The sequence below is a fragment of the Oncorhynchus masou genome, chromosome 28 (assembly GCF_036934945.1).
Source record: "Oncorhynchus masou masou isolate Uvic2021 chromosome 28, UVic_Omas_1.1, whole genome shotgun sequence".
In the NCBI taxonomy this organism is placed as follows: domain Eukaryota; kingdom Metazoa; phylum Chordata; class Actinopteri; order Salmoniformes; family Salmonidae; genus Oncorhynchus; species Oncorhynchus masou.
In genome coordinates this window covers 23,147,775-23,163,396 of record NC_088239.1, presented here as the reverse complement: position 1 = coordinate 23,163,396, position 15,622 = coordinate 23,147,775, and the positions used below count along the sequence as shown (strand labels likewise).

Sequence of the window (15,622 nt, the reverse complement as noted above, 5' to 3'; positions counted from 1 at the left end):
CACTAAGACATCCAGGCAACACTTTACTAAGCAGCAGGTAGCCTAGTGGTTAGAGCGTTAGGCCAGTAACCGAAAGGTTGCTAGATCGAATCCCTGAGCTGACAAGGTACAAATCTGTCGTTCTGTCCCTGAGCAAGGCAGTTCCTAGGCCGTCAATGCAAATAAGAATTTGTTCTTAACTGACTTGCCTAGTAAAATAAAACATATTATTGGCAGTAACTGGTGCTGTTGGCCAATGGTCTATCAACACCTCCACACTCCCTCCATATCTCCTTTCCTCCCTCTCTTCCACTCTCCCTTCATCCATAAATCTAGGGCTAGCTGGACCCTCTAATAAAATGTCCAGACTCACTGATGTGTTTTGTTACCACAAATCTAATTCTCCCTTCTTGTTTCCCCTCTATCCTGCTCTGAGGGTACGAAATGGAACCCATTTCATTTAGGTTGTGGAACATTTGCGCCTAATCCATTTTTACAGCGCTGTTAAAGATTCGGCTGCTCAAAGGACGTTCCAAAGACAGCTAGGTTTATAATACAAAAGGTTGGAGAGGGGTAAAGGGACTGACATTTACAGGATTAACCAGAGGTGGAGGTGGATTGATAGCCATTGGTCAGTGGTATTCCTCTGTAGTGCCAGTACAGTAGTCCAGAGGCTGACTTATGGGCTGCCATTTGGGACACATACATGGTGACGTGGCCCAGTTCTGAACAGTACATCCTGTTGTTGGGCCTGCCAGGGCATCGTGCTGCCCGCATCGCTCACCACACCTGGGTGTCAATGTACAGCTGCTCTGCGGGAAGGCTAGGGAGCTGTGGGTGAGTCGCGCACACACACACAGCCTAGAGCCCACCTCAAGGCATGTGTTTGTATACGTTCATGTATACAAACGGTATGATTAGAGTATGCACACACACACATACACATACGTCCTCATGCTCTGTATCCACAGGGCCTTCTCAACCCCCCTCCACTCCATAGCAAACCCAGTCTGTTGATTTTGGATGATTTAGGGGCCTTCCGAGAGCGCTTCTCCCCGAACAGGTGCCTGGGGGACCTATTTATCATCCTGCTGTCCAGCCTCAGCCATGGTGAGAGGGGTGGAGCAACATATGGATGAGGTGAGCTTGAGGAGGACGGCTAATGTGCCATGATGTATCGTGATCCATGACATGAGTTAGAAGAATGACGGCATGGCCATGGATGGTACTGTATGTCATCTGCATGCCTTATGACCATGTGATTATGGGTGAGGGGACGATATTATATCGCTACTTTGACTCCAAGTTAGGGATGGGCATGGCTATTTGAATATCCGAACAGATGTTAGTATTTGATTACTTGCAAGAGCATTAATCAAAATAACAAATAAGCACATTTTAAAAGGCATTGTCTAAAATTTGCTAAATACCAGGATAGATAATGACATGACATTCGGAACGTTAATAAAACAATAGTTTTGATTTTTTTATGAGTGTGCCCCATAAAAAACACACAGGTAGCCTACACAATTTTCACTGTGTTGCTTGCAGTGTTTCCCCTAGGATTTATTTTAGCAGCGTTGGCAAAGTGGGGGCTTGGTAGTGGGCGTGGCCAATGGCATGCTTTTATAGGCCATCCTCTTACCCGACGACAACATTTTCAGTTTTAAAGCTTATTTCCTGGAATTCTACACATTTTGCCATGGCTTGTTCTTGTGCTTTCTGAGTGACTCAAACATTATAGCAAAATCAATGCCATGACATTCTTTGAATTTTAGATTCTCCCTGAATGTTTTATTTTTATTTTGGTGATTGATAGTTCTCAAATATGAAAATATATTGCTCCATTATCTTTTCTAAATACTTCATATCTGGATTTAGTAATTTACATACACTTAAGTTGGAGTCATTAAAACTCGTTTTTCAACCACTCCACAAATTTCTTATTAACAAACTATAGTTTTGGCAAGTCGGTTAGGACATCTACTTTGTGCATGACACAAGTCATTTTTCCAACAATTGTTTACAGACAGATTATTTCACTTATAATTCATTGTATCACAATTCCAGTGGGTCAGAAGTTTACATATACTAAGTTGACTGTGCCTTTAAAAAGCTTGAGAAATTCCAGAAAATGATGTCATGGCTTTAGAAGCTTCTGATAGGCTAATTGACATAATTTGAGTCAATTGGAGGTGTACCTGTGGATGTATTTCAAGGCCTACCTTCAAACTCAGTGCCTCTTGCTTGACATCATGGGAAAATCAAAAGAATTCAGCCAAGATCTCAGAAAAAAAATTGTAGACCTCCACAAGTCTGGTTATCCTTGGGAGCAATTTCCAAACGCGTGAAGGTACCACGTTCATCTGCACAAACAATAGTACGCAAGTGTAAACACCATGGGACCACACAGCAGTCATACCGCTCAGGAAGGAGACATACTCTGTCTCCTAGAGATCAACGTACTTTGGTGCGAAAAGTGCAAATCAATCCCAGAACAACAGCAAAGGACCTTGTGAAGATGCTAGAGGAAACGGGTACAAAAGTATCTATATCCACAGCAAAACCTTCCTATCGTAATAACCTGAAAGGCCGCTCAGCAAGGAAGAAGCCACTGCTCCAAAACCGCCATAAAAAAGCCAGACTACGATTTTCAACTGCACATGGGGACAAAGATCGTACTTTTTGGAGAAATGTCCTCTGGTCTGATGAAACAAAAATCGAACTGTTTGGCCATAATGACCATCGTTATGTTTGGAGGAAAAAGGGGGAGGCTTGCAAGACAAAGAAAACCATCCCAACTGTGAAGCACGGGGGTGACAGCATCATGTTGTGGGGTGCTTTGCTGCAGGAAGGACTGGTGCACTTCACAAAATAGATGGCATCATGAGGAAGGAAAATTATGTGGATGTATTGAAGCAACATCTCAAGACATCAGTCAGGAAGTTAAAGCTTGGTCTCAAATTGGTCTTCCAAATGGACAATGACCCCAAGCATACTTCCAAAGTTGTGGCAAAATGGCTTACGGACAACAAAGTCAAGGTATTGGAGTGGCCAACACAAAGCCCTGACCTCCAGCCTATAGAAAATGTGTGGGCGGAGGCGGACCTGAAAAAGCGTGTGCGAGCAAGGAGGACTACAGACCTGAGTCAGTTACACCAGCTCTGTCAGGAGGAATGGTCCAAAATTCACCCAACTTATTGTGGGAAGCTTGTGGAAGTCTACCCAAAACGTTTGGCCCAAGTTAAACAATTTAAAGGCAATGCTGCCAAATACTGATTAAGTGTATGTAAACTTCTGACCCACTGGGAATGTGATGAAAGAAATAAAAGGTGAAATAAATAATTCTCTATTATTCTGACATTTGACATTCTTAAAATAAAGTGGTGATCCTAACTGACCTAAGATGGGGAATTTTTACTAGGATTGTCAGGAATTGTGAAACTGAGTTTAAATGTATTTGGTTAAGGTGTATGTAAACTTCCCACTTCACCTGTATGTAACGCTAGTCGGGTGTATCTGCACCAAAACCCCTGTGTTTTTCACCCTATTGCTTGTTCTCCATCTTGTTTCTCCAATAATAGCAGAGTATTTTGTTTCAATAACTTGTTTCTGTTAATGTCTTGCTTGGTCAATCTAGCACACACTTTGATTACTGATAACTACTTTATTGAGGGAAAATGCAATACAATTGTGATATGTTGTCTCACCAGCTATCTTAATTAAGATGAATGCACTAATTGTAAGTCGCTCCGGATAAGAGCGCCTGCTAAATGACTAAATAGCGAGTCAACATGTTTTCAGCACTTTTATCCTAATGTTCTCTTTTGTCTCTCTGCAGCAGACATGCACTGAGTGTACAAAACATTATAAACACCAGCTCTTTCCATGTCATACATTGACCAGATGGAAGCTATGATTACTTACTGATGTCACTTGTTAAATCCACTTCAAATCATTGTAGATGAAGGGGAGGAGACAGGTTAAAGAAGGATTTTTAAGCCTTGACACAATTGAGACTTAGATTGAGTTTGTGTGCCATTCAGAGGGTGAATGGGCAACACAAAAGATTTAAGTGCTTTTGAACGGGGTATGGTAACAGGTGCCAGGCGCACCGGTTTGGGAGAAAAACTGCGCCGCTGCTGAGTTTTTCCATGCTCGATAGTTTCCCGTGTGTATCAAGAATGGTCAACCACCCTAAGTACATGTAGCCAACTAGACAAGTGTGGGTAGCATCGATGTCAACATGTGCAAGCAACCCTGTGGAATGCTTGTGACACCCTGTAGAGTCCATGCCCCGACGAATTGCCCCGACGATATTGTATTGTGAGGTCCCTTGCAATTCCCAGCCCCAATTCACGCCTGAAATAGTCTAGTCCCTACCACCACCACATGCACACACTTTAAAGAAATGGCAGAATTTATTTGGTATTTTCCAACTCTACTATTTTATCGCTGTTTAGAAACAACCCATTTTATTATGGCCTTTTAGCACTGCTCTATGGCACGTCTCTGAGCCTGTATCCCAACATATGTATAAACACAAACACTTTCCGTTAGCCGGTAATAGCCGGCTCCCCCCCCCCGATTAATTGGTGCCGGCCAATTGTCTGGGCGAATTTGAAAATCCCATTGAGAAATAATGCATTTTTATCCTATTCAGTGATCAAAATATCAGTTGATGTAGCGTGAGAGCTGCTGCTACAGCTCATGAAACAGCTGTTTGTTGCTGCTGGAGTGAAACATTTGCTTTTATAAGCCCAATCATTGCGGAACAATTGTAAATGCAATCACATGTTAAAAACAATGGCCAACTGGTAATTGAAGCGCGCTTCCCATTCGCTATTCAAGTGCATAGGCAACAAGGCAGACTTCAGAATGTCACACACCACTTTGCAAGGAGCTGGGGCAGTATGCATTTTGAAAACATATTTGGAACCTGTTTGAGGCATGTCTTACCTTGCTTCAAAGTAGCCTAGCCAAAATCCAACCAAACGTGCAGGCAATTATTTTATAAATATTATATTATATTATAACCAGTTGCACAAGGCACAATCCATCTGGTGCATCTGCTGCCGGCCAATAGCTGCATCTTTATTCATCTCCTCTTTATTCATCTCGCATGTGCGCAATAATGTGAAGTAATTTTGAATTATTTTTTTTTCTCCCCAATTTCATGTTATCCAATTAGTAGTAGTTACTGTCTTGTCTCATCGCTGCAACTCCCGTATGGACTTGGGAGATGCGAAGGTCGAGAGCCATGCGTCCTCCGAAACACAACCCAACCAAGCCGCACTGCTTCTTGACACAACACACATCCAACCCGGAAGCCAGCCGCACCATGTGTCGGAGGATACCCTGTACACCTAGCGACCTGATTCGCGTGCACTGCGCCCGGTCCGCCACAGGGAGATCAAGCCCTCCCAAACCCGGACAACGCTGGGCCAATTGTGCGTCACCCCATGAGCCTCTCGGTCGCTGCCTGCGGCAGAGCCTGGGCTCGAACCCAGAATCTCTGGTGGCACAGTTAGCACTGCAGTGCCTCAGGCCACTGCGCCACCCGGGAGGCCTGTGAAGTAATATTTTATCAACATTTTAAGCTAAACGTTCTGATCTGTTGCATGAGCCTCATTTGCTTTTTAAATGTTTCTTTTGAGGGAAGATCTACTGGTTGTATGAATTTGGGATCTATCGTCCCACAACTGTCCCAGTCTGTTCGGAATAGGATATTTCTTTCTCGCACAGAACAACAAGCTGACCAATAGAATAGGTCGACTTTTCTACTATGGGGGATAGAAGGTTCACATAGGCTAGTGATTTTTGCTGTTCGTTACTCGTCTTGCTGGCTGAGAAAAAGTAAATGTGGACAATTATTCTATTTATTTATACCCCAGTGCCTTAGACCCGAGTCTGGATTCGAACCAGGCTGTCTGTAGTGACGCCTCTCGCACCGCAATGCCTTAGACCGTTTGGACAGTTATTTTAACATCTTCAAATTGCGCATCGGAATTTGGTAAGATGGAATGCACGCCATTGTCTCCTCAAGCTGCATGTTTTGTTAAGATGAATAACCATAAACTAAATGTGATTTCTGTCATTCTGAGCACCGAGGGTGGATAACCTAATCAGGTTACGCACCCAATGCATATGGGTCCGGTAAATTAAAATGCTTCCGGTCAAATGCCCTGGCACACACACACACACACACACACACAGCTTACATCTGCCACAGCTGGGGCTGGAGGAGGAGGACTCACACAGGAAGAAGCCACAGACCTTGCTTGTCTGTCGGAAAGCTTGTGGAGCCGACAAAAACTTCTCCCTGGCAAGAGAAAAAATACATTTTTGTAATTTTACTTCTTTGAAAAAGAGACCTTTGTATATGGGTGAAAAATATCAAATTACAAGTTAGCCGAGGCCCAAATTTGAACTCAAAGCTGTGGGGTAAAACGTTGAACCAATACACTGGATGAATCTGATGCGTTGACTAGTAATAACTTGACTGTACTGTCTGTGTTGACCTACATTTTAAAGCTGGATGGAGTTCTAATTTAACATGGAAGCGCTGGGACCATACTCAAAAGGATCAAGGATCAGTTTTGCCTTTTAGATCATAATGAATAAGATTATATGGACAGGGAGGATCTGATCCTAGATCACTCCTATTCATACTTTATGAATGTGGGCTCTGCTCTTTTCAACAGGATCCATTCCATTCCTCAGGGTCCGCTCCTCAGTTTACCACATAACTTAGGCATATAGTTTGTTGCCACGCAACCTCTCTGAAGGTAAAATTGCCAGCCAGATTGTGAGATCCGTGCCGTCACAACACAGCGGGATCCCAAATGTCAAACGGAAATTCTATCCGCTTCAAAAATGCATCAGAATACAAATTCCTTTAACTTTGCAATATAGGTGCAATAAGGACAATTGATGAAAGAAATGCTGAATTCATTCCACTGTTTGCTAGCGCCTGAGAGTGGGCCAAGTAGATAGAGATCATATAACTCAATATGTTTTTAGAATTATGGATGTGTAATTTTATGGCACAGTAGACCGGTTTCATCGGTTGCGTGGCTGTGTTGTCAGGTTACAGTAATGTGGTCAGATATTGGACACAAGGGGTATGACTGGATGATCTGGAAGGAACACCAGCCTTACCCAGCTGATTGACGAGAAGTGGCCCTGCCCTCTGGATATGAAACCAAAGCTGAACCTGTGCGTGTTTCAACGCTTCACTGACCAGGCCAACATACACTGCCATTTCTTTAATCCAATCATCAGGTACTCTTGAATAGGCTTATATAGCAAAGGATAAATGCTTCAAACTTGTGTTGTTTGTTCATTGTTATCCATCAGTTGAGTCAATAGCCCTCTCAGCTTTCATTTTCCATTAAAACGAAACTTACTAGAAGTGGTTTCCAGGAGGGGGCATTGTTGTCCTCACAACAAGACACCGCAACTCAAAGTAACCAAGATGATGTGCCATGTACACGCACGCACACACACACACAGTCAGTGGAGACTGTAAGCCAGTCTGCTTATTGCAAAGGGTTTTGGTCTAAAAAAAATCAAAAGGGAACTAGTCTGCCTGCATTCCTCGGACTGAGAACACAGAGGAGGACATTTTGTTCAAGTAATCATGCAGTCATGTTGTTACAGAAGAGCAGAGGGGATAAACGTCTAATTAGATCAACATCAGTGAGAGGGAACAATTGAGACACTCTCCTTGGAGACTGTTTCTCATTTCACCAACAAATGGTTCAAAGGAACTGACGAGAAATGGCCAAGGAGAATCCCTTGGGTGTAAGCATAGCCTAGGCTGAGTATATGGCATCACTGCAGTAGGTACAGCGCACACTATTCTATATCCTTTGCCATTTAGCAGACGCTTTTATCCCAAATGGCTTACAGTCATGCGTGCATACATTGTTTACGCATGGGTGATCCCAGGAATCAATCCCACTATCCTGGCGTTGCAAGCACCATGCTCTACCAACTGAGACACAGAGGACTATAAGCCTTTTACGTGCGAGTATCGATACTTTTCTTCTGGTCTGTTAAGAGTAGGCCTCCACTACATCAACACCTGTTTTAATTCACAATCTGAGTCGTCTGTCATGCAGAAGTCGGGACAACCTGGGGTGCCTACTAGTAGTTTGTACACTTTTGAGTGCTGACATGAAATGTAGCCGACAATCTAATGACGACGGAAAGCAAAACCCCCCCAAAACAATTCAATGCAAGACAGGCAGGCCGGTAAGCAGAACTCACTTGAGGTTCCCCTCCACTTCCCTGATCTCGTACTGGTCTCCCTGGTTGAGTAGCCGGAGGATGCCCTTTTCAAACGACTCGGTGGACTGCTCCTTCGGAAGCTGCTTGACGGGGGGAGGACAAGTGAGTCAAGGTTTAACAAGTCATGTACAGTACCATTCAAACAGATACCTTCAAAACAAGAGTGAGACTTAGTTCATTTTAATAAGTAATTAACTCTTAATTAAGTAATTATATAAGCTAATTAAGTAACTCATTCATTATCCCTGCTCATTATGAGTGGATGAAAATCCAGTCGATGCTATGCAGGAAACTTGGGGTCAATTCCATTTCAACTTAGTCAATTTGGGATGTGAATAGGTATAGCTAACAGTACAGATTGCAAGGCTGATCATAGCTTCATTGGATTTCTAAAACATAAGTTAGTGATTTATACCTTCAGCAAGAAGCTTTCCAGTTCAAGATGTGTTTTGGTGACATTGCTGGATGAGGAGTCGGACCACGTTACCTGAATGAGAAGTGAAAAAATGGTTACATTATTATTCAAGGGATGTACTGTACATTGACAGATATTTGTAAGGAAATGCAGGCACATTGGGGAAGGACACTAGGGAATGAAAAAAAAAAAAAATCACATCATAGGAATGTTTTTCCTCAAACAAACAAAATCTACAAATCTACCATTTTGGCTTTGCTGCTGACACCATTGGTGGTAGTAGAGATGATCAAGATAACAGCTAGAAGACAATAATAAACAGTGTCACCCAAGCGCTACAACACCACTGCTGTAAAAAACTGTTTGGTTTGATCAAAACTTCAGAAAAGTCTTGTTTGTGTTTCTACAGCCCTGCGTTTGTGCTTTGCTGCTTTCCGAACCTAATGACTTGGACTCACATTGGTATTCTTGGTCGGGTTTCAGGGACTTTTCCTCAACTGTAAAGTCAGTTCAACAGTTATTTGGCCTACAACAGGATGTGACTGGGTCATAAGGGGTAAGGACAACATCTGTGGTCATTTAGCAACCGCTCACAGCCTTGTGCCCGGTGGTAGCTACAGCGCAAGCAAAGTGCCGGGGAATTTTCTCCAGATACAACAATAAGCACTCCGTAAAGCACAAAACATTAGCTATGCTCCGGCACCATAACCAGACTGGCTCTGATGAGGACATAAAAGAGGGTGACGGGCTGCCAGGGTAGTGACATTTCGAGTCATTACTGCGCTGCTGGTGCTCCTACTATTATAAAATGGGCTCGGGACTCTCCCATACAGCCTCAGGTTCTCGGTTCAATTAACGACTGATATTTCCCATCATGGAATATGAATCTTTAAGCATATTTTTTTAATCTCTGGAGATATTACCATAATTTGCAATGGTTGTTTTCAACTTCAGGTGGGACAAGACTTTGGTTGACGTTTGGAAATTGGAGGCCAAGATTTTTAATGATCCGCATGGTTCCCCCTAATAGGATTGACTTGACCCAAATGGCTATGAAGGTGTTTAGGCTCCTACTGCATCACTTTAAATGAGATCATGCACCACTATTACTGTAACCATCAACAATGACAGGTTTACAACCAGACGAAGACATAGCCTAAAAGCCCCAACCACTTTCCCACTTAAAATCAACTTTTTGCAATGAAAAGTTACTGTTCTCGCCGCCTTTAGACTATGTCTAATAATGACTAGTAATGCTAGTAATGACATGTTGTAAAGTAGATTGAGATGTTACAGATCTCTAACTAACGTCACGATAAGCCATAGCACGCTACACGGTTAGTTAGACTAAACTTGATTTATAGGGCAGTTTATAGCGCAAACAAATGTGATTGCCATTTGTATACTTTTTGGATTGACATGTTGGACGTTTTCTGACCAATGTTGGTCTTTTAAAAACTCCCAGCGCAAACCAAAGTGATTGGTCTAACCAACCTTACTGAGTGAACTACCTCCCAACTGCAAGCAGATGTTCACTTCACATTGGGCATATTCCAACAGAACAGTCAAGAGACAGATACACCAAGAAGGCAAAACGTGCCGTGGTTTGCTTTTCTAGTGTGGAAAGAGTTGACATGGTCAACATATGGACCCACCTGTTGTCCCCCGCCGAGCTACACTGAAAAAAAGAGCAATTTGAAGAAAGTGCCAAGAGCAGTGACAACGCCAAGTAATTTTGCTCTCTTGCACCGCGCTCTATTTTCTGTGAACAATTGAAGAGGACTACAATAGTTAAATTAACTTATGCTAAACTCTCTTGGGAAAAGCACTATGGAGAGTTTGGCCAATGAGGTTTAAATAGCAGTTAATGTCACATGTATAAAATCCTTGGAGGCCATGTTAGCACGTAAATTGTAATACCAATAGAAAATAGGCTAGCTCGAACGCTCGCCAATGTATGAATCTGCTTTTGGGGCACCTATAGAACCACACTGCTGACAGTCACGCCTGCTACGATAAACATACACGCACGCACGTACACGCTCTGGGCTGTGCTAACCGTTTGGCTAATCACCAGCACTACAACAATAGAGCTGCTCGAGCAAACCCCCAGGGTGACAACAAGCGGGAAAGGAGAGCGAGAGAACAAATAAACAAGTAGCATGGGCGGAGGGGGTGAGGAGAGAGAGAGAGAGGAGATAGCGAGAAAGGACAGGGAGCGATAGAGAGAGCAGGATTCTTTTCAAATCACTGCTTCCTAATTGATGTTATCTGGCAAAATATGATTATGTTGTCGTAGGGGCTATTTAAGTCATTCATTTCAGAAGCTGTGTATTATTTCTGAAATAAAATGTCTGAAATAGTAGGTGATACTTTTATTCTGTCACGATTCACGACTGGGTCTATGTTTCTGTTTTTATATACAGTCGGCTATTTGTTATGCAACAAGGATATTCATGTTCTCTAAATCTCATCTGGGAACCATTTGTTCTTTTGAAAAATTGATCTAGTCAATTAGGCAACATATTCATGCTCTGAACAGAAAACACACACGGCTTCTGCCCTCAAGACATTTATGGGAACGCAAAATAAAACATAACACCAATCGGATTACTAGTTTGGAAAAACAAACGAGAGAGCAATGGCTTGATTTGGGTCGCCTGTTCCAACTTGGGTCATGTTCATTAGGAATGAAACAAGGAGGGAGAGAGTACCTGGACTTCTCCAATAAGTATCTCAACAACAAAAAAGCTGTAGCATAAATTTGCTAAACATCATCTATTGCGCATCCAAATGAATAGGACCTTGGGCATATCCTGTCTTTTCAGAATGATTCCCATGACCTAATGGAGGTGGAGACTGACAGACAGCGCCCATTGGGAGACTTTGACAGACCGAGTCAGCATATCTTAAAAAGGTTACTTCACTCCGTTGATCAAATCAAATTTGATTTGTCACATGCGCAGAATACAACAGGTGTAGACCTTACAGTGAAACGCTTACTTACAAGCCCTTAACCAACAATGCTTTAAAAACAAGTGTTAAGTAAAAAATAGAAAATAATGTAACAAATAATTAAACAGCAGCAGTAAAATAACAAGCGAGGCTATATACAGGGGGTACCGGTACAGAGTCAATGTGCAGGGGGCACAGTCTATGACTATGGGTGGCTGGAGTCTTGACAATTTTTAGGGCCTTCCTCTGACACCGCCTGATATAGAGATCCTGGATGGCAGGAAGCTTGGCCCCAGTGATGTACTGGGCCCTACACACTACCATCTGTAGTGCCTTGCGGTCAGAGGAGGAGCAGTTGCCATACAAGGCAGTGATGCAACCAGTCAGGACGCTCTCGATGGTGCAGCTGTAGAACCTTTTGAGGATCTGAGGACCCATGACAAATCTTTTCAGTCTCCTGAGGGGGAATAGGCTTTGTCGTGCCCTCTTCACGACTGTCAGAGTGTTTTGACCACGACAGTTTATTGGTGATGTGGATTTCCACTACAGCCCTGTCGATGAGAATGGGGGAGTGCTCAGTCCTCCTTTTCCGGTAGTCCACAATCATCTCCTTTGTCTTGATCACGTTGAGGGAGAGGTTGTTGTCCTGGCACCACATGACCAGGTCTCTGACCTCCTCCCTATAGATGGTCTCATCTACGTGCGTGGAGTGGGATTTGTGAAGCACCGGACACCTTTTGATAACATGATATCCTTACCGTTCCCACACCCATTTACAAGGGGGCAATAGCACTGCTTTTTTCTCTTTTTGTCATTTAATTTTGTGAAACAAGTAAGAGTCGTCTTCCCCTTGCTTGTAGTAGCTAGCCTTCTTAGCTTCCAACATCGCCATGTGAAATAATCAGATTAATAAAAAAAAAAATATACGCCCTTGTACTTGCCGGCGTAACCTAAAGCATTATCCCAGTTCGATATGCTGATTGTGTATTCATTTCCATAGCAGCTAAAAATAGAACGTCATGTTTTGGTCAACAACAAAAAAAAGCACATGGCCTGCTAGTTGCTACAGCAGGTTTTACCATGTCACAATAGCCTGGAATCACTAGTTATTACTTTAAACAAAGCACCTTTTTGGGTGGATTCTTGTTGTTTGGTTTACTGTTTGAACAGTTGCTTAGATTATATATTTGGTTAACAATGCAAAATAGGCTACTTAGATTAATAGCCTATACAGCCAATAAATCAGATCAAGGAACCATGCAACAACATTGTCCCCACAGCTACGGAAGGAGTGATCACGCTCATCTATATGTTCAGGTAGTTCAACGAATGCCGGAGAGTATTACAAGGAGACGCCCCTTTTGTGACAAAAAAACGTCATTGCAACACTGTGCTACGCTCCGTTCTTTCCCTCTCCGTACTGTGCGAATTTACCTTAAGGCCTCATTACTCAAGTGGCGCTTCTACATTTACAATTTGACAATTGTCATTTAGCACACACTCTTATCCAGAGCGACTTACAGTAGTGAGTGCATTTTGTACTGGTCCCCCATGGGAATCAAACCCACAACCGTAGCGTTGCAAGCGCCATGCTCAACCAACTGAGCCACAAGGGACTTCTACCTCTCATAAGTAATCAATAAAGGGACTTACGACAATTAAGCCTTATTTTCTACTTACCCAGAGTCAGACGAACTTATGGATACCAATTTTATTTCTCTGTGTGTAATTTGAAGGAAGTTGAAGCTAGCATATCGTTAGCTTAGCGCAGTTGCTGGAAGTCTCCAGGAACTACGAGCCAGCTCCTCTCAAAAGCAGGGAAATACACCTAACTACTCCAAAGCTGGGTGGTTGGTAATTTATAGTCTTAAAGCTATACATAGTAATCAATATTTTATACATTAGTTAATTTTACTGATAATAATTAACGATATTCTACCCACTAGGAATGAGCATTTAAAATAGTTTAACTACTCAAATAACATCGTGACATTTTTTTCAAAAAGTTTATTTTTTAAAATGTACTTTGTTTAAACTTGGACACTTGTTTGCTGCGCATCCTGCGTGACTCGGGAGAGAAGGTGCACGCTGCAGCAGGGCACGGTGGGGTGTGTGCACTAGTTAGACAAATTTGTAAATGCCATAGATTATCTATCATCCCATCTGGCAGTGTGTCTTTACTGCCTCACAATCAATGTAAGAAGCTAGCCTAGTTAGCCAAATGTTAGCTAGGTAGCTAACTAGGCTAGTTGAGGGCATTTTGTTGAGCTTGCCAGTCCTTTCAACAACAACTCCATTCAGATTAAAACAACAGACTACCTGTCGGTTGCTTGGTGTAGCATAGTCCTTCTCATTTGGTCGGTCTCAAGTCTGGACTTTGGCTGGGCCACTCAAAGACAGTCACAGATTTGTCCCGAAGCCACTCCTGCATTGTCTTGGCTGTGTGCCTGGGGTCGTTGTCCTGTTGGAAGGTGAACCTTTGCCCCAGTCGGAGGTCCTGAGTGCTCTAGAGAAGGTTATTATTTAGGATCTCTGTACTTTGCTCCGTTCATCCTGACTAGTCTCCCCATTCCTGCTGCTGATAAACATCCACACAGCATGATGCTGCCACCACCATGCTTCACAGTAGGGATGGTGCCAGGTTTCCTCCAGAAGTGACACTTGGCATTCAGGCCAAAGAGTTAAATCTTGGTTACATCAGACCAGAGAATCTTGTTTCTCAAGGTCTGCGAGTCCTTTAGGTGCCTTTTGGCAAACTCCATGCGGGCTAGGATGTGCTTCCGTCTGGCCACACTACCATAAAAAGGCCCGACTGATGGAGTGCTGTAGAGATGTTTGTCCTTCTGGAAGGTTCTCCCATCTCCACAGCAGAACTCTTGAGCGCTGTCAGAGTGACCATCGGGTTTTTGGTCACCTTCCTGACCAAGGCCCTTCTCCCCAGATTGCTCAGTTTGGCCAGGCGGCCAGCTCTAGGAAGCGTCTTGGGGGTTCCAAACTTCTTCCATTTAAGAATGATGGAGGCCAATGTGTCTCGGAGCTCTACGGATAATTTCTTTGACCTCATGGCTTGGTTTTTGCTTTGACATGCACTGTCAACTGTGGGACCTTACAGACAGGTGTGCGCTTTTTCAAATCATGTCCAATCAATTGAATTTACCACAGGTAAATCATCTCAAGGATGATCAATGGAAACAGGATGCACCTGAGCTCAATTTCATGTCTCATAGCAATGGGTCTGAATACTTATGTAAATAAGGTAAGTTTAAAACATTTTTTTTTATTAATTAGCAAAATTCTAAAAACCTGTTTTCACTTTTCCATTATGGGGTATTGTGTGTAGATTGATGAGAAAATATTGAATCAATTTCAGAATAAGGCTGAAACTTAACAAAATGAAAAAGTCAACGGGTCTGAATACTTTCCGAATGCACTGTATATCTGACCAATCACAGACATCTATGTTTCACAAGTTTGGACAGCACAGTAGAGTAGTGGTTCTGAAACCTCTCCATTAGGAATCCCAGGCCATTCCATGTACAGTGGGGAGAACAAGTATTTGATACACTGCCGATTTTGCAGGTTTTCCAACTTATAAAGCATGTAGAGGTCTGTAATTTTTATCATAGGTAAACTTCAACTGTGTGAGACTGAATCTAAAACAAAAATCCAGAAAATCACATTATGATTTTTAAGTCATTAATTTGCATTTTATTGCATGACATAAGTATTTGATACATCAGAAAAACAGAACTTAACATTTGGTACAGAAACCTTTGTTTGCAATTACAGAGATCATACGTTTCCTGTAGTTCTTGCACACACTGCAGCAGGGATTTTGGCCCACTTCTCCATACAGACCTTCTCCAGATCTTTCAGGTTTTGAGGTTGACGCTGGGCAATACGGACTTTCAGCTCCCTCCAAAGATTTTCTATTGGGTTCAGGTTTGGAGACTGGCTAGGCCACTCCAGGACCTTGAG

The 15,622-nt window shown here is 42.8% G+C and overlaps 1 protein-coding gene across 1 annotated transcript in view; it reads right to left on the bottom strand.

The window, feature by feature from the left end:
- LOC135517368 (zinc finger CCHC domain-containing protein 2-like) overlaps positions 1–15,622 on the bottom strand; it is a 69,012-nt gene that overhangs the window by 10,774 nt on the left and 42,616 nt on the right. Inside the window, 3 exon segments of the mRNA XM_064941598.1 lie at positions 6,201–6,301; positions 8,254–8,357; positions 8,690–8,761. Of these exon segments, the coding sequence (XP_064797670.1) occupies positions 6,201–6,301; positions 8,254–8,357; positions 8,690–8,761 (277 nt within the window).